Source organism: Pezoporus wallicus, unplaced genomic scaffold, assembly GCF_028554395.1.
Source record: "Pezoporus wallicus isolate ANWC-B61680 ecotype Strahan unplaced genomic scaffold, APGP_CSIRO_Pwel_v1 scaffold_7107, whole genome shotgun sequence".
Lineage (NCBI taxonomy): Eukaryota > Metazoa > Chordata > Aves > Psittaciformes > Psittacidae > Pezoporus > Pezoporus wallicus.
In genome coordinates, this window is record NW_026642114.1 from 5,584,251 (window position 1) to 5,607,781 (window position 23,531).

The 23,531-nt window shown below is 43.4% G+C and overlaps 1 protein-coding gene across 3 annotated transcripts in view; it reads right to left on the bottom strand.

Annotated features, from left to right (window-relative positions):
• Positions 1 to 539: 539 nt before the first annotated feature.
• Positions 540 to 23,531, bottom strand: part of CCDC50 (coiled-coil domain containing 50) — a 43,190-nt gene continuing 20,198 nt past the window's right edge. The window contains exons 4-12 of one of the 3 annotated variants that reach the window (XM_057427009.1): positions 19,034 to 19,124; positions 16,425 to 16,542; positions 12,144 to 12,848; positions 9,375 to 9,481; positions 8,401 to 8,445; positions 7,748 to 7,852; positions 6,850 to 6,929; positions 5,767 to 5,864; positions 540 to 4,728 (exon numbers count right to left, since the gene is read on the bottom strand). In XM_057427009.1, the coding sequence (XP_057282992.1) occupies positions 4,709 to 4,728; positions 5,767 to 5,864; positions 6,850 to 6,929; positions 7,748 to 7,852; positions 8,401 to 8,445; positions 9,375 to 9,481; positions 12,144 to 12,848; positions 16,425 to 16,542; positions 19,034 to 19,124 (1,369 nt within the window). In that variant the 3' untranslated portion in view covers positions 540 to 4,708. The remainder of the gene's footprint in view (positions 4,729 to 5,766; positions 5,865 to 6,849; positions 6,930 to 7,747; positions 7,853 to 8,400; positions 8,446 to 9,374; positions 9,482 to 12,143; positions 12,849 to 16,424; positions 16,543 to 19,033; positions 19,125 to 23,531) is intronic. The other 2 variants (XM_057427012.1, XM_057427010.1) reach the window with 2 other exon arrangements.

Sequence of the window (23,531 nt, forward strand, 5' to 3'; positions counted from 1 at the left end):
AAATAAGAAAAAAAACATAGGCTTGCATAGACAGATTATTGTCAGTGCACAATTTATATTTAAGGATTAGCTGTTGCAACACAGGGTACATTTGCAGCTCTGAGGAATTTAAGCCTTCTGACTAATCCATCTCATTGCACGGCTAATATTTAGATTCAACAGGCTGAAAGTTTACCCTGAAAAGTTAAAAGAGACAACTGCAGTTATTTCTCTGAGGCAATTAACTATATTGCAGTGCACAGATGCAGCTGGAGACAGACCATGGAGTCTACTTAGAGTGAACACTGATACAGTGGAACTTACTGTGAAGTAGAAAATACTTATTTGTGTGTGCTACTGTCCACTCTGAGCCTCTCCTGGAAGAGCCCAAAAGGCACAGCTGAGCCTTGTCTAGTGTAGCTCACAGGGAGGAGGTGGCTCATTCTACCTCCAGTCTGAAGCTGAGAGTGCAGCTTCTCAACACAAAACCTGTGTCCTGCAGCCTGTACTGGGTATAAGAGTCCAGGTGGCACTTGCATGCTGCACAGTTAAAAGCCTCCATGACTGTGCTGCACAGCCAGAGATGGGCTACAGCATGTTTTAAAGAGCACAGTAAACTGAGATCTCTGTAGGTTTACGCCTGTCCTTCCCAGCCAAAAAAGACAAACTGCCTGTGGTATACTTCATGAGAGGGGCACCGCTGTGCCTCATGCTGTATCTCACAGCCACCTCCCAGAACAACTACAAAACCAAGCACTAAGTGTTTTGAGAGAGTAGGGCAAAACCAACTGTCCATTGGCTGGGGATGGATATAGGGCAGAGTAAAACCTCAAAGTCACGCTCAGATGGGAATTCCTGCTGCAGCACCCTCCCTGGCATCACTGCCAGGAGCAGGACAGCACAGAGGCCAGTCACCCACGAGTCCATGCTATGAACTGTGTTTTGTTTCCTATCGCATCTAACATATCCTTGCAGCGTCAGCGCTACCATTATGAACAGCAGGAGCCATCAGCTCAGGGTGATACATGTGCAGGATATCATTCTGTGTAAGAAGCAATGAGTTTCATGGACTGGCTGTGCTAGGTTATGAGAGTATAAACTAAGTAGGGGAATCCTCACACTGTCTCCAAGTGCTCCCCTTTATATATAAATAAGCAATCCACAGTTAGTTTGCATACAAGTTAGTATGAATTAAAATAAAAATCTTGATAATAAAAATACATAATATACACATTGATCAATAACAATAAACTGAATGAAAACACTAGAATGTAACAGTGACTGTATTTTGGCACAAAATAAAAATGCACAAAGATCTAGCACTGTAAAAACAAAAATCCACTTTTTTCCCTACATAAGAGAGTGTTATTAGTCCTGATTCAAATCCTGACCAGTGGGAATGCAGAGATATAAAAATACTGTACATACAAGATCCCTTTTAGAGAGTGAAGCAGACTGCAGCATTTGTAACTTCTATTCTTCCTCCCCAAGATAATTTCAATGATTAGACTTCATCTGTCCCCTAACAGCTGATATTTTCCCACCCCACTAAGCTCAAAAACATGAAGTCTTTAAAAAAAAGACAAGATTAACCTGTTGGATCTATCATGTGATAACAACTGCTTCTCCCTGCAGGAAGCTGTACAGTCCACATTAAGACAGTGTTTCATAGCAAGGTGACTCAGATCAGCCTGCTGAAGACATTGAGTATCCCTGCATATAAGGCACGATCACTCTGGTTCACCCGACCTCTCTTCTGCAGACCACTGTGCTTTTGGACGGAGGTGAAGAGGTGGCGAGAACTCTTGCTGGTGAGATGTGCCTACTATGAAGATTAAGAAGTGCCAGGATTTCATGGTGATGAATTTTCCACATGATGCCTATTGCATTGTTAATGCAGAGTCAGAAAGGGATACAAGATACGAATGACCTGGGTAGGAGTCCAAGCAAGGGCTTTGACATGCTATTAAATCCAGAGCAAGCCCATAGGCAGAGCTACTAAAACTTGGCAGAAGACAAGGAAAAAAAAAGGTTAAACATTTTTCTGTCATAGAAAGGAAATACTGCTCCAATTGTTTCTTTTTAAAAGATCAGCTTCATTGTGCCTCTTTCCAGGGACGCATGTGCAAGGTGCTGATTTTGCATCTTGCCTAGGTAAGCTGCAGAACTGTAGCTGCTGAGCCCCAAGATGTGTTGGCTCCTTGTTCATCCATGAACTGAACTCAACTCCTGCTGACTTCATGGGACCATGGAATGAATATCCCTTCCAAATGTGGTTATTAAGCATGCAAGTCCAGTTGTAACCTTTACGTGAGGAAATCTCTAACCTGCATGACCACATAAGGCCCACAAGGTATACTAGATGAACAATTGTTCTGTTTATACCCCATTTATTACATGCTTTCCTCATCTACCATGCCTAGCATTTCTCTCTCTGGATAGGTGCTAGCCCCTTCTAACAAAACCTTAGGCCCCTGTTTTCACAAGGGCTATAGAAAAATAAAACAGGAGAAACACTTACAAGGGGCAGCAGATGAATAAAGATAGGGAGTAAAAATAAAAAGATAAGAACTATGGGAGGCTATGAAGCAAAGCACTCCATAAAGTATTCAGCACTCCCTGAAGGCATCCATTTGAAGCAGCAAATGCTCCTGGGATCCTTCACTCTGCCTCTCATTTCTTGGTGCCACAGCCTGAGGAGGCCATTAAGGAGATCTTACAGCTCCACGGAGTAGACACAGAGGTGCTCTTCAGGCAAATAAAATTAACCAGAGTTTCCTCTTGTATCATTCCCTCTCGCTCTCATTGAAGTCAACAACTTGGATACTCCCAAACATCCCTCCTGAATTAACAGCTTCTTCAAATGTCAGCAGGCTCAGAGCCTTCAAAACTGTTCTAATTAGGGTAAAACAGAAATTACATGACAACTGCATTGCAAGAAAGCCCATCACAGCCACCTACAGAGCCCCAGGAAAGGCTGAATTCCTAGTTGACAATTTCCCTTTCCTTTTGCAGAGGGTCACCCCATGCACATTAAGTATAAAGCACAACCACTTTCTGATTTGGCAGGACTTTTCCCCATCCACTTTTCACAAGTGCACCAGATGATACAAGCAGAAAGGCCTTGAGTGGGGAGTTAGCTCACAAAACCCCACCAGGCATCCATTTCACTATGATAAATACTCTGATGGCAATGGAGGGGAAAAACTCACAAGAAAAAAATAATGGCATTTTCAGCAGTAGGAATCTTGACTGCTACATGAAATACAAAAATAAATTTTTACAAAATAAACTCTTTGCAGATGAGGTTGCCACAGTGGCCCAAGTTATCAAATGAAAAGGAAAAACTAGGGACCATGTTGATCCTTTTCTGGGTCCTTTAAAACAACATTAACACTTCTGAATGGACAAATGGAACAAGAAGAGGGAACAAGGAAAGCACAGTAAAAATCTAGCCGCTAGCTGGAGTATTTCCTGAGAAGAAGCTGCAAGCAAGCAAGACCTTCCAAATAATGCAGGTGAGCAAGCTCACAGTCTGGAAGCAAGGCTATGCAGCTAGCAGGATGCTGCCAATGCACAAAGTCCTGGGCATTTTACACAGACAACTTGCAGATCCTGCTGTGCCTTAGACAGCGATAGTTTTATCTTGATAGGAGTCTACAGAGCAATGCAGAGATGAGGCAGTCAGCACAGATATTGTGTGGACTGTTCAGCACTCTACATCTAGCTCAAAGTTGCCTGTAATTGTGGATTTCTGATTCAGTGTCAATGCCCATATGGCCCTCCTTCAGCCCCAAGAATCCAAGATATATGTAGATTCAAACACAAGTTACTGTACGCAAGTGCATCAGCAACTAAGCTAGGAGTTACAGTAGTTCCTACTTGGCTTCAGTGAAATTCCTTGGCTATCACATGAAACCTCAAAGCAGGTGACCATAGAGGTCCCTTCAGGCATTTAAATCTGTATGGTTCTTCCCAATCCACAAATTGCAGCTTCATCAGCTCCCTGGTATATCTTAAGAGTTGTGCACACAAGGTCTAACTTCCACTGAAATTGTCTTTCAATTGTTCTATCCTATACCCTGGAGCTAAATGCCTAGTTACTCTATCCAGGTTGCTGTAAACCCTAGAAAAAAATACAGCAGTTAAATTTTATTTCATAGGCAATTTCTTCCTCACCAGTCCCAGGTTCTGGCTTTTGCTGATGCACATTATGAAGATGCTCTCTTCTTCCTCCAAGCATGACTGTCAGGTTGGCTCAGCTATCTTACCCAGCACAGGAAGAAAGATATCTCCTCTTATAACTCTCTTTGCCAAGTCATCCTAATATGGAAAGAACTTGCAGTTCTGACGTTGTGATGCATTACCATAATCAAACTAATTTTTTTGATTTTTCTCCCTGTTGTAACTGCATCTCTATTTGTCAAAGCTCCAGACAAAGCTTAAAAATAAAAATAAAAGGAAAGCCTCAAAATAATGTAATGGGGAGCTGTTAAGTCAGCTAGTTGATGCACACAGCTCAGTGGTGGCTAGATTATACTGCACTGCTTAATTCATCACATATGAGTAAGAAATTGAAACAAAGTTCCTTATTATGATGACACTTCAAGAGGACATCCTGGGAGTAGAGGGTGGACCTTCCATTGGGTAAGGAATAGAGAAAGTTGCCTGGCAATTCCAGTAATGTCTGCTACAGAAGAGTCGGTACCAAAGCAAAGGCTAGCACAGTTTACTGCTTCCTACGGGAACCTGGAAAGCAAAACAGAAAGAAAGAAAAAAAAAATAAAAAAATAAAATCTGTAAGGTTAGATCCTGGTGAAAAAAACACTACCTACAGGCATCTTCTACCTGGCCTGCCCTCTTGGATATCTGTGTGACTTCCAGGGTACTGGTAAAGTCAAATGACAAAATGGGAAACATGTTACATTTACCCAAACAAAACAAAAAAAGGATAGGTCCACAAGACAGGCAGACATTTGCATTTCTTCTAGGTTGTGAACAGTGCTGCAGCCACATCGCATAGTCTCACTAAGGAAAACTGAATGAGCACTCAGCTTACAGACTTTATAAAAGTGCCATCAACTTTCATGCTTGTTTGATGGACATAGAACACAAAAGTTTCCCAAACTTTAAATTTTGGGAAGTGTCCACATTTAAGTTACAATCAGTGCATCTGGAAGAAATCTGGGAGATTGACTCAAACTCTGGCTGCCCCTTTCCTTCCCCAGAGATTCTATAAATAACTCAGACAATTAGCATTCAGGTTTAAAGAAATGTGGGGGCTCTTATGCCAAGTGATTTTAGGAAACAAGCCAACAATGCAGTGATGAGATGCTGTGGGAACAAAAGAGCATGTTCTCAGGACAAGCTTCTGTCTAATCATCCCATCTGCTCACCAGACAGGTGATATTGAGAGATTTTGTCTTATTGAATTGTTTGATAGTAATGAGTCACCTAAAATCCATCTCATCATTGTCTTCATGTTATTTCTCCTTCATTTGCTGCCTGGATTTATAGTCATTCATCATTAAGAGATCACAGAGGACATGCAGAGAGCAATTTGGAAAACTCAAGGCAAACCAAGTCAACTTTTTAGTCTCTCAGCCTGCAGCGTTCTCAGCAAGTACAACTCTGCCACTGACTAGCATCACCTGCCTGCTGGGGGCAATAATATCCATTCCTTTTCTCTCTTAGTATCTTTCAAACATCCTGTCGTTCAGGCTGCTCATTTGAGGAAAACAGCCCACAGTAACCCAAGTGCTGGGGCAACCATGGGCTTGATCCTACCTTTAGGAGAGTGCTCAGGTTTGGGGATCTGGCGCATAGGGCTGGGCTGGCTTGTGTAATACCGAGCACGTTCAAAGTCATCATGGAGAGGCTGTGACCTGCCAAGCACAGTGAAAAAGAAGCGCTGGGAAAAATACTCGAAGGCGTAACAGTGTGTCAAAACCAACATCTCAGGTGCCTGGTCACTTTGATACAGCCTCTGGCCCGGATTTCCCACCTGCAGACCAGCTCCTCTAGGCACAGCTTGTTACTACTGTTTTCTGTGGTGAGAAAGGCACAGTGTTTACTCCTTCTCACGGACCGCTTTAATTCGTCAGGAAACAAAAAACTTCCATTACGAAGTCGGTTGCAAACCTTAATCAAAGCTACACAGTTTTAAAGCCTTTAATGCTTGACCCATTTTAACACCAGAGTATTTTAATACGATCTCCCTCAGCCTTCACCTGCAAACCTCATTTGCTGTTTCTTTTGCAAATTCAACAAGAATTTCTAGGCTCATATCTGGACTGGAAATCAAAGCCACCAGGGTGACTTTCAGGGTTCAGTCCCTCATGAAGAGCACCAGGCCAGTGAACCAATTGATTCAGCTACAGCACATTCCCATCAGCTTTAGGATGAGGTATCCCAAAGCAGAACATGCTTGCTTGCCGTGGGGTATCCACATGCAGCAGTGGGAGCAGCGTACAGAGCTTAACTGGGAGTGAGAACCCAAGGGAGCAGCTGTGCAAATGCATCATGAATACTACTCCATGCCCAGAGATGACATTTGGTTTCACACCCACAGAAGCTCTTTAACCCTCTCAATGTTTCTCTGCCATTTAACAAATGTCACTGCACAAGCTCATCAATCTCCGTCAGTGCCAGACAGGGAGACCAATATGGACAAATGCCACAAGCACAGTGAGTGACTCATGTCACTGAACACCTTAGAAGCCTTGTGCCCTCCAGCTCATTTCAGTGCCAAAACCTCTGTTCTCTACCAAGCCCTTTGTGAGTGGGTCAAGGCTGATCGCCCTACAACTCTTCCCTAAGACTCAGCTTCTGCCTGCATTTCCCCATTTATACCAGCCAGTTCAGTCTCACCTTGAAGATCTTTCACCTTTGTGTCGCTGAGTTTCGGGTCCTTCTTTTGACCTTGAACGTGTGGACTCACTTGCATCATGCTAATGGGAAGAAGAGGAGAAAGAAGCTCATCTGAGTGCTTTACAAGACAGCAGCCAGTACACTGAGGCTGCCAGAGCTCCACGCAGTCCTGCGCTCAGTTTATACACACAACTAACTACAGCCAGACACGTGCAAACAGTGACTAATGCAGTCAGTGTGTAATGACTATGCACATGGCTGGGCTGAGCACAAGGGACCAGATGTATGCTCCTGCAACCACTCAAACACAGTAAGGAGGCTGAAAACATCAGAGCTACTTCCAATTGGCCACCATGATTAACACAACACCCCCTTTAGCACCTAACCAGTGCAGACTGTGAGATCTGTTTCCTGTCACCTTCCACACTGGCTCGCCAAGCCTCTGTAATATTACTCATACAAAAATCTAGGCTGGATACACTCAGTACTTTCATTATAGGGCCAATTTGATTATGAATCAGAGTGACAACTGGAGCAGCTGCACTGTCCTTAATACCTGCAGCGCACAAGCAGAACAAACTACTGGTTTTAGTGCCGCAGCCAGGATTTCAGCAGAAGTAACTCCCCATACCAGGACTGACTGTTTGAGGGAGGCCACAGGGTGCTGTGACATCTAGCACCATTCTCCAAGCCCACAGTTTACCCTGCTTGAGGCTGAAGTAAAAGAGCATCTAGCCAAGCAGGTGGCTCCAAACGGTTTGGGAGGCAGCTGAACAACAGGCAGTAAGACACTCTGCATCATTCCTTTTGCTCTCACCACACACCCTCACGTCCCCCTCTGGAAAGGGGAATAACTTTATAGCACTTCATTTGTGGCACCTCCTGAAGCTTGACATACCTTCCAGTCTTGATCATGCCTCCTCCTTTCAAAGGAAGACTTTTCTCTCTCCCTCCCTTTCTTGAAAGCCTTTTTCTCCTCAGCCATCAAGAGTCGGGCAATTTCCTAGAAGGGAAAATACAGAGAATGTGTCAGACAGTTTTACTGCTCTTGTGGGTTTGAGTTATTTAAACCCTTTCCAATAGACAGCTGCTGAATTAGAAGGGTGCAAAGCCGGGATTCCATCCGTGATCAGAAATCAAGTGAGAGGGCAGAATTAAGACTGACTACATGCAGCATGCCCACTGGATTCCTAATTTGTCAGAACTGTGTTTGCAAAGCCTTTCTGCCCTTTATTCCTTTTCTTTCAATGGAGATGTGTGTGTGTGTTTAACCTTGTAGCATCTCTGACAGTCTCCTTTTAGGCGCAGTTACAAGAGATGCTCTTACAAAGCCATGAACTTACTTCCTCTGCCATAGTTGCAACAGGCAGCACAAATTCCTCCTTGACCAGCCTGAGCATATACGGGATAACTAGACAGGAGCAAACCCCAAGGGAGTCCTGAGCTTCCCCAACAAGGAGAGAAATGAACAAGTAGAAGGTCAGAGGAGGTAAGTGGTGTTTTCTAGTTTTCACAAGTAAAGGAATACTGCACACATTTAACTTTACTCACCTCATCTTGGGCTACTTGAGCTGCCTTCTGATCTGCCTCATCAGCCTGGGAAAAAAGAAAAAGTGGGTGGAGGGGAGATAAAAAAAGAGACAAAAGGACAGAAGAGTAACACTTCTGATTTATTCATACTCATTAACTCATGTAGGCAGGGCAAGCAGGTACCCACACAAATATGCTACCATTGTCTCTGAATTTATTTAGCTACCTCAATGCTTGCCTCCAACCCAACACCAAACTGTCATTTCAGCTTTTCAGCTGAGTTTTGTCCTCATCTATCTGCCAGGCCACAGCACAACACTTTGCCCATCCTGTTGCCCCCTTTCTCTCAAAGATGGGCACTGGTCTGCTTCACTTCTGGGTTGACCACACCGAGTAAAGGCCTTATTAGCTACCTGGAAATGTCCATTTAATATCACTCTGCTTTAATTATTTAATTGTAGGGTATTTATTTCAGAAAATAAGGCTCTGCTGGCCAGATGCCAACTGTCACTCCATATATGTGTGTATGGGAGACAAAACTTAATTACCAGAATCATAGAACCATAGAATAGTTAGGGTTGGAAAGGACCTTAAGATCATCTAGTTTCACCCCCCCTGCCGTGGGCAGGGACACCTTATGCTAAATCGTATCACCCAAAGCCTTGTCCAACCTGGCCTTGAACACCGCCAGGGATGGAGCATTCACAACTTCCTTGGGCAACCCATTCCAGTGCCTCACCACCCTTACAGGAAAGAATTTCCTCCTTATATCCAATCTAAACTTCCCCTGTTTAAGTTTTAACCCATTACCCCTTGTCCTATCACTACAGTCCCTAATGAAGAGTCCCTCCCCAGCATCCCTATAGCCCCCCTTCAGATACTGGAATGAACAGTAACAAGACTTTAGGTCTTAAAGTCACAAGTTTACAAATGAAAGTTGTCATCACTGGCTATCTTAGTTCTTTCGAGTTCACTAAAGCACCCTCTCTACTTACCAGGAGCTCCTCCTCCTGCAGCTTCCGAGCAATTTCTGCATCAGACAACTCCTGTTCCCTTTGGGGTGTATCATACATGGCTTGCTTCGTCCCCCTCAACTTACTGCCTACAGAATTGAGAGAGAAACCAATCAACTCAACCATTTTCCACATGCTTCGGTAACGAAATTCCCAGCATTTCCTGAGCCACTTGCAAAAGCCCCATTCAAGGGAACCAGAGACCATGACAGCATACCTTCCAGGCAGCTGATTTGAGAGTACCTTTAGCTGAGGTGCAGCATGCACCTTTGGGAGGTTCCTCTATGCATACAGAAATATCTGATACACCATGTCCTGTATGACAAATGCAACTAGATAGCAGAAGAGGCCATGTAATTTGAAGCAGTCTCTGTTGACCCAGTGATCCTAGCAAAAGAATTGTAATTTTTCACACTCTGCAGATACACTGATACAGATACACTGGTAAAACCTGGCAGCAGAGAGCAGCTCAACATCTGTTATGAGCACAGCAGAATCTGGGAACTCACTGATGGAAGTGGCATGGGCTGCCAAAGTTGCCTGGGACAGGCTCACATAAGGTTACAGACAATTTCTTCATTAAGCTGACCCATGAATTTTACAATTTAGTGAGAAAACAGCCAAGTAAACACTTCTGAAGTTCATACAAGGTTCAGTTAGTGCTTTGAGCTCAGTTTTATTTGTTTATTTTAAAGTTAAGCCATCTCCAAATGATCTAAAATGTATTTTGAGAGTCTCTCCATAGTCTATTTGCACCAGGCCAAAGGAGTCTCACTGTAACCCTGTTATAAAATGTATAACTTCACTCACATACAATGAATGCCTTCTCCTTCCATTTGCAGTCTGAACTGTATTATTCAGACATCTCAGACATCTAAATGAGCTTTCTGCTTTGTGTCCGAAGTATGTACTCCAGACCCCTGTATCTCTTTCACCTCAAACCCAGAAAATTTTTTCCTTCCAATCTTTTAAAACCAAGTGGCATAACATAAAGTAGCCAACTGATTTCAAAAAATATTCTGTGCATCTACCAACAAACTACCATCATACTCCACCAAGCATACCAATGACTTCAAACTGCAGTAGGCCAGAGACCTCATGCATCAACCCAGAATAAAACCATGGAATAGGAAACCACCTCTTCTATGTGTAGTAAGGAAGGCTTGTGGGGTTTTCTACTTTTTGTTTTGTTTGAATGAACTGATTAATTACCTCAACCAATTAACACCCCTCTTAGAAACCACCTTAGCATAAGAAAACTTCAGCTCTGGCATGTTATGTTTAAGAATATGACTTGGCCTCTCCTAGCATACTTCGATCAATCAAAGCTGTGAAGAGCTGCAGTCCATAGCCAGCACAGAAACTCTGGCAAAATGCACCAGCTTGGTTAGAGTTAAATTATTCAAGGTTAAGGCAAACACAGTTTTACATGCTGGAACAAAAAAGCAATGTGGCCAACAGGCTCCTGTGCAGCATTAACTCTATGAAGAACAAAAATTTCCAGGAATTGTCTGCCGGCCAGCCTGAGCCTTCACACACTGATTGGTGCCAGGCTTTTTTTGTTCAGAAGACAATAATAAATGTTACTTGCACATCACTTCTGCCCACACTCAGGGGAACACAAAGCACTCCATAACCACAAGCCCCATGAAGCGGATGTGAGCTTTTGGCTATTTTGACTCCAATCCTATGCGACAGGATACTGAGTTACTTGGATCTACACTGTATCAGAGCAAATCATGACCTACTGATAACATGTACAGACTTAATTAACTCCTTCCACTAACCCCAATAAAATTTTGCATGATCAAGATGAAGAATAATCCTCCCAGCATCTCCAGAGACAGACATGCATTACCATCCTCACCTTATCCAAGACCAGTTAGATGGCTTAAAGCACAGAGTCCCATGACACAGACAGACATAGGTCCAAGTAAATGCCTACTTCTACTAAGAAGTGGGTCACCCCCAATTCCAGTGGGGTTTTAAGAGCAGAAATACAGATCTGGACCTTTAAAGCCCATCAGACCCCAAGTGTTACTGGACAACAAGAACTACACAAGTACGTGTTTGTCAGAAAAATCCACTTGTACTGAATTTGACGAGTCCCATCTAATAAACAGAGCCCAGCTGGACACCTAGTGCCACTACTTAACTTTGCTCAAAATGAATCAATTATGTTGCCAGCAGGGCTTTCTGTGAGAAGTGGTGGAAATTGCTGGCTTGTTAGTACTTAAACAAACTATCTTAATTTACAGATCTGCACCCCAAATCAACCAAATACAAGTGCAACCATAACATTAGGGGGTTTGTTATTTTTTTCTTTTGTTCAAGAAGACCACAGCACAAAATATATAATGGAGAAAACCACAACACCTCCCCCTCCCAAAAAAAAGAACCCAAACCCAAACAGCTGGTTGTTGGCTGGTTGCTTTTATGGGGGTTTTGGTTTGTAGGGTTTTTTTAATTAAACACAGGATACCATGGGCACCATTTCCAATAATATATTTTTACTCATCCTCTCTGATGCCACAGAACATGTCAGGAAATAAACAGAGCAAGAATACTAATGGATAAAAAGAATCTCACTAAATAAGGGAGAACCCTGGGCAGGATTCACCACATACACAATGCAGGTGGATATCAGACATAAGCTCTTCCAAAGGAAACAACACAGATTTCAGACAGCAGGATGGGGCACACAAAGGTCCATCCCCACATGTATGTACACCTTCCCCATCACTTGGTTACCTGAGTCTCGCTGGCAGTATCCAACCTTCCCCTGGGTCACAGCATGTGGGGAGGGGGAAAGTCTCCTGTGTCCTGACCTTTTGTAGTCTCTCTCCTCACCCCTCCTATGATCATCTCTAGATTCAGCATCATGAAGCTTCTCATCATGCACCATCCTGTGTGACGAATGGCCCCAATGACGTGATTTCTGTTTTCCAGGGCGCACCAGCTGGCTGCTGCCCCAGTGCCAAGTCTCCTGCTCAGCCTCTAGTTCCATCTCAAGAAGAGGAAGGCACTTTTCTCTCTCTTGCCTTGTTGGCTTTCTGCTGTGCCATGCCTGGTCTGCAAGTCTATGATCTGACTCCAGGTCAAGACTGAGAGGTCTCCAAGCCTTCTCCTTGCTGGCTGCCCTCCTCTCCTGCCGCTCCCAGCTATTGCTGTGGTCATAGGTGCTGTGCTCAGCCTCTCCTTCCAGGTCAGGGCTGGGATGTCTCCTGGACCTGCCTTGGCTGGCTGATTTCCACTCCTGCCGATGGCCACTGCTGGCCTCACTCAGTTGAGCAGACCTCTGATGATCTTCTGAGGTGGAATGCCTGTGTTTGGCCACACTGCTGGACAAAGGCAGGGGTGCTTCTCGGTGCTCTCTCTGCAAGCGCGTGTGCCTGTCACCACCGCGTGCCCTGCGAGGCTCAGAAACCTGCTCTCTGGGGTCACCCCTGGGGTGCTCTGAGCAATGGGGGGACAAACAATGACCAGGTTAGTGGTGCAAGGGTTAATAGCGGTTCAGCAAGGCCAGACTCGTAGCATGCAGATGAGAGGGCTTGATGCAAGAAGTTCGAAATACATGCAAAGCATGATGGCGTCAGAAAGAAGAATAACAAGGATATAATTCTTCCAAGATATAATGGGGGACAGAGTGAAATTGCAGCATGGCCATCAGCAAAGCAGCACAGGAGACAGCAGAGTTGGAGCCGAATGCACAGGTCCAGCCCGAAAGCGTGTCCGAGCACATCCCAAGACAAGGAAAAGCCAATATGGAGATGAAGGACTTCCACCAATGTCCCTGGGGCTGAAAAATAGCCAGCAGAAAAGCTCATCTGGTGGCACAGCACTGCTGCAGGATACTGAAACCACCAGAGAAAGTCTTGCAAGGAGGGTACAAGATGCAGGTAAGCGGATGGGGAGATGTCTGTGTGTGTGACACAACAGACTGCCGTGTATCTCTTGCGGACACACAAGTTTCACTACCTGCACATATTCATTGTCTAAATAGAAGTTTAATCTCTGACTGCAGAGAGGGCTACAGAAATTTAAGGGCAGCAGAAGACTTCCCAAAACGCAAGCTCCTGACTTCAGCAACATAGCTGGAAAAGCCACTTACTCGGCAGCTTGGTGGGGCTTTTCCCCCTCTGTGCTTTCCAGAAAGCAGGTAGAAATTTCCTTTGCTTTTAGTTCCAGTAAGAAACCTGACACAGTTATGAGGATGCAGCAGTCTGCCTGTTTGATTTATTTTCCAATCAACTTATTTGCTAAGAAAAATCATTGCACCGAGTGAATTATTATTTCTCTATGGAGCTTTTTGGACTGAAAGTGTATTTCTGAAGAAAAAAATTGCCTTGAAGCAGGGGCTGATTTGAAACAGAACTATGCAAAAAAAAAACCAAAAAACCAAAAAAACAGCACCAAAAAAAAACCAAACAAACCCCCAAAAATAAACAAATAAAAAAAACCCCACAACCCACAAAAACACCAAACCCAAAAAACAGCAGCAGAAGACTTTCTTTCTCAATGAGAAAAGGTGTTTTTTTATAGTATCTGAAAATATTTAAAATAGATTTCATTGCACATAAGCTTCATTCACTTCTGCCTTCCTCCAATCATTTAGATTTCAGGGTGGGAACAGCAACAAAAAAAAAACAACAACCCTGCAACCTAAAACCAACACTACCACTCTACCAAATCTGAATGTTCCCTTCAAGTCATTCTATTCAGAAAAATCTTCCAAAGCCAGCGAAAATACAGCCTCCAGAAAATCCACCTTGAAAACAAATCTGTGCGACTTTTATCCAGAACAGGTGTATTTTTTAAAATCTAGGAACCGTAATATCAACTGCTGTGGTTACTCTTAACTGGTTGCTCTTCCTGTTCAGTTTTAGATCATTCATATGATTTACAGCAAAATATCCAGTAAAACAATCTATGTGACTTACTGAACAACAGAGACGAGAGCCTGAAAGCAAGGGTCAGATATGGAACAATATTAACTGGAGTCTAAGAATTTAATTTTGTTATTAAGGAAAGCTCAGTAAATACAGCAGCAGAGAGAGGAGATCATGAAAGAGCAAAGCACAGCTACACTGGAAAGGATTGCTACATGTAACACAACTATGCCAGAGAGCCCAAGCAGAAGATTTGCTTTTGGGGTATCTCAGGGAGATTAACTCCTCAGCAGGCACCAGGTTCTATGGCACCTTCCACAGGGGCTGTGTAAACACTCTTTAGGTCCTGGCGTTACTCTTTCAGACAGCAAGTGACTGAGCAAATTGAGAAATGTTTTTCATGGCATAGACACTCTGGAAGGGAGGAACTCTGCCTTTCTTCATGTTTATTTTTATAGTTTTTAAGAGCTGACATTGCTTTGGAGCACTAGCCCTAATCCACATACTTCCTGGATGTGGAGAAATTTTTATTCAGTCTCAAGAGCAGACTAAAACCCAAACAAAAAGGCTTTTTTTTGTTGAAGTTCACAAATAATGAGGACAATACAAACCAAGGATGCTGAAGCCAAATCAAATGCTGCTCAAGTATTTAAGAGGTTCCAGACCAATAGAATCCAAGCACCAAAATCCACTATAGTCCTTTTTTATTTTTAAGGAGCATGGATCAAGAGCAGCACTACTATTGAATGGCCAGGCAAAACAACTTCTACCTCACCTCCAAGACTACAGATTACTGCAGGAAGAAAAGACTCAGACCCACAAGATATCCTGCTATCCAAATCCGCATCACAGTCTCAATTCAAAGAGGCATAGGCTTTTGTCAACTGATTTCTGTTACAAGAATCTATGCTGTACTACCATCTCCACATGGCAACACTACTATCTATATCGTATTTTTTCAGGGACTTGAATAATTTAATCCTGAAAAGCTGGAGTGTGGGTTCACCATAAAACTCCCAGATCAAAGTCTTTCCCAGCTCTGTACACATGGTCATGAAATTTCCACTTGGTTACTGGTTTGCACTTGTGCTTTGTGTTTTCTTGGCCATCCTTGAACCTCTTCCCAATTGAAATGAAAATATTTTGCGTAAGGTCAAATAAAAGTCATTTAAAACCAGCAGCAGCAATGATGTTAAAATAAGATACCAATGGTGTTGATGTTAAAATAAGAAATAAGAGGACTGATCTTCATCTTCACAATCTGTTAGTTAAAAGCAGCCCATCTTTTCCCCACCACACTTTTTTTTTAAGAAAGAACACAAGAACCACCACCAGTGCACAGCAAAGCCATCCCTAATTGCAGCATAATTAAACATACCCTGATTCTCTCCTCCCAGTTTAAAGAAGGTCTGTATTCAATTATAAAAGCTGGCCAAGAGAAAGCAATACAGCACTGTGGGTCATATTTTTTCTGCAATGTACAGTCCCAGATGATAATCACAGCAAAGACACTCTGTGGAGATGACCTTGTTATTCAGTAAGTCATCCAAAGCAGTTGTGCTAATTTTAAAGCTTGGATACATACCTGAACGGAGTTTTGAAAGGCTGATCCATGACCGAGCATTTATTCGTTTATGCAGTTGTGCCAGCATCACAGATGAGCACTTGAAACTGTTACTCTTCAAATGCAGGCACGGAATTGTGTCCGCATTTTCCCCCTGCTTGTGGGGGTTGTACAAGTGGCGTTCCACTTGTAATGCTTGTGGGGTTACACGTAAGTAACTGGTTTATCAGCTATTGTCTTTTTTCCACAAGCCATTTTAAAACATGCATGTGTATGTGTGCTTGCACATACACACACCCTAACCCTGTGCTTTAGGCCACCTTCTAGGACATAGAAAATTACAAATTTGCCTTCTCTGCTTTGTCCTATGGTTTGTTTGTTTTTTGTTTTTCTGGGGCTTTTTTTTAAAATCTCTTGATTCTTGTATAAAAGCCTGATCTTGACCCTGAAAACTGATGCAATGCTACAGTGCTGAATGCAGAACTGTAGGATAAGCGAAGTCTCCTAAACAGAGTTGCCAGATCACCAGGTTTACCTATACTGCCATGATCTTGATTCTCTTATCTAGCAGAAACATACCTCCATTTTCTGCATAATAGCTATCTTCATAGCCTGTGTGTCTCTGGGATTCTGTGTAGTGCTTCTTCCACTTTTTTTCTTCTTGCAGTTCTTTCTGTTGTAGAAGACGGGCAATGTCCTGCAGAGATGAAAGGAAACAGAGATCACGTTTCCTCCTAAAATATGTCTCCAGATGCTTCTATTCAAATTCTTAACTCAATTACAAAAATCCTGTCTGAAAAATTAAACAGGGTTACTCTGAAATTCAATCCCTGGGCTGGATGAGTTCCAACTTAGCAGTTGAGACAAGGGAGCATCTCAGCAACTAGTATCCAACCTCACCCAGGTCCACTAACTGAGCTTCCAGCACTGTGGCAGACTTGCAGGTTCTTGTTCCACTTGCACACAAGCCTGCAAAGCTCTAATGGCCAAAGCATGGCAGAAGGAATTGTGTGTGGAACCTCAGGCCTTCAACAAGGATTTTAAAGTCAAGCAAGCACACACCTACTCACACAAGTGCACTGGACCTCACCCTGGACTACACCAGGAAATCAGAGGCAAAGAATGTCTACAGCTGAAGCTACTTCTGACTGGAAGAAGGTCTCAGAGAAAGTCATGAACTTGCTTCAAACTGGCTGTAATTTACAGGCATTGTAAGATGCCAGGCAGGGAAATGAATCAGTTTGACAGACAGAGGCTGAAGGAAAGAAAATCGAAAGGGACATTAGGAGGAACAGGCTAGGTACAAGGCAGGACTGCTGCAGGGACTGCAGATGTATATCTTCTATCACAGTTTTGGTAGATGTGCCATCAAAGAGAACAGCACTCAATTTTCCCAACTGGTTTTCCTTTGAGATGACTAATGGATCAACAAGGCCCATCAACAGCAAACAGCTCCCTAAGGTTTGCACATCCAGGGTCCAGAAGCTTGCTGAGTCAGTGGAACTAGTCTGAAGCGAGGAAGAAAAGCTGGAAGATAGCAGCAGGAGGGTATGCTAGCCCTTTGGATTCTATTCCTTTAAGCTTCCCTAATCCTCAGGACCTTTACAGAGCCATGCATGTAAAGTGCACACTGCAGGCAGGAACGGCATCGCTGAAATGCAAACTTAAGAGTATCAACACCCTCCAGAGCAAAGAAGCCAGCACTGGAGGACACTGAACTGGCGTTCAAGTGCAAACTATTATTTCAGGATTCAGATCAGATCTGCTCAGTGACAACTTTTTTGCAGAACCTGTAGAGGCTCTTTACCAATAAAAAAAAAAAAGGAAAGAAACCCAACCTCCCCCCGCCCCCAGTTTTCTTCCACTGAGAAGGTTAATGTCTTCTAGCAAATACAGTAGGTCTATAAATATATGGGCTTAAGCACATTATCTCCAGGACTGAGACAGCTCAGGACTTGCAAATCCACACAAACCACTTCTTACAAACTGGACTTACAAGCAGGTAGGCTTAGTACTTCATTTAAAAACCCCGCAGACCAGACTGGATCTGCCTCAACCACAGCATTGGCATAACATTACTAGCCACTACTGATACTAGAAAGCTATTGTACACACTGGGCAGCTACTGCACCCTCATGTGTGACAAGTTGCAAGGACCTGTTGTCAGACTGCTGACATGCCAGCAGCTTTTTATGTAAAGCAGGAAGGAAAGATGCAATTCCCATAGCCAACATGAGTAGTATTGTACCCCGACTGTCTTCCTGATAAAAATCAGAGAGGTTGTCACACTTACAGCAAAAATCCTTTAGCCCACAGTGTTCCTTCTACCCCGTTACCACAAGCTTCTCTTGGAAACCTTCCACATCTGCTTAGGCAACCTTTCAGTACTTGCTTGGAGTTAACAGAATAAGAAGAAAATGAGGTCTTGCACAAGCAAACTGAGGCATCTGTCAGGTAAGGACAGATTCTTATTTCAGGCTTTTCCAGGAGACACAGTATTGTATCCAAGATCGTGCTATACAGAAAATTCCACCAGATGCCTCTTGAGCATCTTAAGACTACTCAGACTTCTCAGGAAACTATCTGTAATCAAAATGGGGCCACACTCCAGGCTCACATGGGTGCTCCTCCACCCTGTGGCTTTCTTGAACACCCAATTTGACAGGCTGACACAATAAGGGGATCAATCCAAATCCATGGACAGCCCATACTGCCTGCTCTCAAGCAACAGCAGCAGTGTTGTTTTGTGATTCTGAAATCACAAAAACAATCTGCTACCAAGAAACTGCAACAGAGTGTTCAGACTGTGAAAGACTAATGTAAAGATGAAGTAAGGTAATGGAGAAGCCAGAGATGGATGGCTGGGCTGAGGGTTCTGCTGAAGTCTTTGCACCAAACAAATCAGGACCTAGGATTCTCCAAAAAGTAGTACCTGTCTTCTTGTGTACTACTTGCCCTCTTCTCTAGCAAGGCCACTGGCACCAACAATTCTTGTGACCCTTGAGTGTAAGGATTGACTGTACCTTATTGCTGTAACAGGACTCCCCAAAATCTACGTGCATGCAGAGATCTGTGAAGACCAGGCCTAACACCATGCAAGCCAGCCCCTGTGGCTAATGGCGAAGAAATACCTGCACTGAAAGGGCTGCTACAAATAGCCCTGCCATCCCTGCAGCTTTAAAGGTTACCTCATCTTTTTCCTCTTGCCTGCGGCGCTGCTCCGCTTCAAACACAAGCTTCACTTGGATTTCCTGAGCAATCTCGCAGTCCTGTCGCTCTCTAGAAGGCAAGGAGACAAGGATTATAGGCAGCTAAAGTCACAGGCATCAGCAGCCTGGAAAAAGGGATAAAGGAGCTAAAGAACCCATTTAATTTATACAGAAGAATTATTACTTAGTGTTAGCACAGAACCTATGAATCCTCATCAGGGACCAGAACTCCCTGTACTTACTGCTGGCCAAATTTAGAAAATCAGTCTCAAAACATTCACAAACAGAGTATAAAGCAAGAGAAAACAGATTCATTGCCAGTTTCCTAAGAAAGGAAGTAGGTACCACAGGATAGGCCAAGGCAGAGAGAGGAGTCTGCAAACAGTCTTTAATTCTGCTGAAGAGTTTTCGTGCATGTGGTGCCAAAGGAGGGGTTTAGGTTAATGCAGGCGTTTCTGAGAAGTGGTCTTCACATGAAAGCCAAGAGGGAGAAAGTGCAGAAATGCTGACAGTAGAATGCAGAACATAGGCCAAGCGGAGGCTGGAGGTGGCTGTTCAGTAATGAATGAGAAATGCTGCTGTGGTGGGATGAGACACAAAAGCAGAAACGGTGCCAAGAGGCAAGAGAGAGACATGCATCAAAACAAGGCATCAGAGAGCCATTGTTGCAGTGCCAGGGTGGATGTGGGAGCACAAGATTGTATTAACTGGGTACAGAGAGATACTGGAGTAATTGAGACATGAAATGAGAGTTTCATCTGTGCAGATAGACTGGGAAGGCCATATTTCAGGGATGTCATACAGAAAGCATCTGCAAGAATTGTGTCACACTCAACTGTGCACTCTGATGCCCAGCAAACAGGCTGCCCAGGGGTTCCAGAAAAGGGCTGAGGGACTTGAGAAGAAAGATTAAGAACTATCTTTTTCATTACTGTTGAAATTGAGCCAAAGACTAACTCTAAACAGGTCAGAAAAATCAATCTAAGCTGTTACTGCAATTAAGGCTACTGCAAGGGAAGGCACAGAAGGAAGTGGAGAATGGGAAGAGCAGCAGGCAGAGCTTGAATTATTAGTATACTGTCTTTTGAATAATACACTGATGATGATCAGATAGGTGATGGGAAGACTACAAAGAGTGTATTATGGAAGTCAAAAAATATTTCAAGAGAAGCAGGTTCAGGTATGTCAAAGTTGTGCTGTGTGGACTGAAGCAACTAGTTCTAGGCTTGAGCAAGGACCACAGCATAAATGACCTAGTGGACTTGGAGGAAAAGGAATGGAAGAGAGTCTAGGACATGAGTGCAGGAAAATAGTAAGTGCGGACAAGCACTTTCAGTGGCAAAACAGACAAAGTGGTATGGCTGAAGCAGTCAGTGGCACCAGGAAGCCTTCTTTTATAGAAAGTGGAGTGAGAGAAGCAGAAGAGTGGCTTAGGGTGGTGAGGAAGGACACTGCAACAAGAAGAGGGTTTACAGAACAAATGCCACTAAGAGACAACTAATTTGTCATAGGTAACAACAAGCAACATGCAGCAGGAAGGAAAAGAAGCTTCTTTATTTCTGTCAACTGCTCCTAGGAAGCAGACATGAAACTAGGTACTGCATGTTATTTATATACCCTTCCCCAAGCACATATGAATCCCAAGTCAATGTTACAACATTTCCTTCCATTTCCCACACCACCACACTCACAAAAAATTACGCATATCCATAAACTGACTCACCTCTAGAGACACCCTGAAAGGCACTCAGGAATTTCAGTGTCTGTAGGGCTGGAATTATCAATAGGTCAAATATCTTCAGACATCAGGTTCTCTTATCCAGGTAATAAAACCTGGCATTTTGTGTGTGTTCCTGTACGTATTTTACTTAAAAGAAAGGCCTGTTCAAAGGCACACAAGCTCATGCAGCAGCAAATCTAGTTCTTGAACTTGCCATATAAAAAGGGACCTTGGCAAACCTGCCACCAGCAGGGAACCAGTCCCCAGCAGAATAGCTGAATATGCAAATCCTGAGGAGCAGGCTGTCAGTGGGCCCAAGAGAGCAAATCCTTTATGACCCCAGTCTCAGAGGACATGAATACAGGTAGAAAAATCAGTTAGAAAGGTCAGACATATCAAGGCACTGCACATCTCCAGTTCCCCCAACACCTGTGAACTGAGCTAAGGTGCCAAGTTCATCAGCTCCAACTGACTTGCTAAATGCTTAGAATACATCTTGTTGCAGACAAACAGGAGATAAAAAAAAAAACAGCTAATCATCTTTCAGAGCCAAGGCAACAAGGTCACTTCTTCATTTACAGCAAAGAATACTACAAGTAATGCAAAAGCAGAAGTATTTGCTTGTTCCTGATGGTATGCATCTTGGAATACACCATATCAATCTCTAAGAACCACTGAACAGCAACAGGGGACCATATTCTGGGTTTTACTGCTCAGTGGTAAATACTGAGACTTGATTAGTTAATCAACATAAGCTAGTGGTTCAATTTGACTGAGCATAAGAAAATACTGCCCTTCTTGTCCTCTTCTTGTCCTTCAATTTCTTTATTGTGAGTTCAAGTGCCCATCAGCCCCCAGAAACTGGCCAGAGCAACATAAACATCATCATCCCTGAACACCACTACTATGTACATGCCCATTGTTCCTGGGCAGCCAGGAGTGTTAAAAGTGTCAGGGAACCTCTACATCAGTTTAGAGAAAAGAGGAAAAAAGTCAGTGTGATTAGAAGCCATTCACATTGGCTGCAGGAACTAGCAGTTGCCAGATGAGGAGTTGAAAAAAAAGAAATTAAAAGGTTTAAGGGAACTGTTTAAAGGAACTGCTCATGTTAGTGTAATAGAACCATCACAGCACTGGAAGCGAAACAAGGAAGGAGCATATTTTCACAGTATTTCCAAAAGTTATTTTAGCAACCTTGCTACTATGCTTGGCAGCATACAGATTGCTCATCTAGATGCGAGAGATGTTTCTAAAGAAGCATGAAAAAAAGTTTGATGCTTCCCTGAATTCCTAAAAGTTATTTCTATTCCCTCATTTATCTTCACAAAGTCTTTCTGAGAGAATCTAGGATTTGAAAGACAAAAGAAAGCCCATAAATTTGAAGAACTTTTTTATGTTCCCTGTTTCTAAAGGCCACCCAGTTCTGCCCATTTAATCCTATGATCACCTTTCAATGTCAAACTGTCCTAGATGATAAGGAAAGCAACAACAGCAAAAATCATTTTGTTGCCAGAACATGCTGATCTTGCAAAAGAAGACTGTGGGAACGTACAAAGAATTAAGGAAGAAAAAGATCCAATTACAAAAGGATGCCTCCAACTTTTTTTTACTATCCTTGCAGAAGAGCTCAAGCTTTCAGGAGCAGAACGGCTGCTGACACAACGTTTTTCATCAGCAGTTCTGCCTCTAACTTGGCCCACAAAGTTCATAAATAGCACTTCAGAGTCCTACAAAAAGAAAATTTTTGCAGTTCCCAAGCAAGTAACACAAAGGAATCATCCCTGCCATGCAAAATTAATTTGTATATTATCACTTACATGCTCACAGCTCTAATTGGTAATGAAGACAAAATTATTGAAAGAAAGCACAGACTTCAGATACACACATGTATCTACCCAGTGCTGCCTGAGCATGCTGGGATCATTTAAAACACTGGCTGATCTGTCACGCCCCAACTTCAGATCTTTTATGAACAGCTCCTTTGAAGCCAGTCCTATATCTCACACATCTGCAATACAGAGCTTTTCTACTTCATCGCTGTCTCTGCCAGATGAGCCACCCAACTGCAGCTGGTGGGTGGCACCACAGAGCACGACACAAGCCAGAGGCAGCACACCCGCTGGGAGATGCATCCTGCCATGCAGACCCTGCATTTGCAGGGAGCCCCATCTTCCCATCTCTCATCACTGGGATCTGACTGAACCCTATCACATGATCCATTTGTCTCTTGCATTGCAAGAGACTAAGTTGGGGGGAAGCAAAACACACCAAACACACACACAAAAAGAACCACACAAAAAAACCCAAACCAAAAGCCAAAACAAACAAACAAAAAATTAGAAAAGAAAAGCACTAACATCCACTCTGGGTTGGAAAGCACAGCTTGTTTCCCCCTGCACTGCCACTGTTTCATTTCTATACCACCTCCACAGCTTAAGAACCATGGCACACACGAAGGCAAGTCTCGGGCCACAGGGTCAGATCTGGTGCGTGGGGCCTGAGCAAACCTACAGAGCAAACTGAACACCCATAAACATCCTCCCACAGCTGCTGCACAAGTCAGAGATTGCAGGAGAAGACCTGTACCCCAACACCCATCTCCACCCTGGGGCAGAAGCCTCTCTTCCCAGGTCACTTCACACTGGAATATCTGCAAGCGCAAGCATGAGCCCCTCAAAAGCACTCATGAAGCACAATGTAAACAAACCAATATGTGCAATTTTCACAAGACAGAGAATTCCAGAGAATTCACTGTAA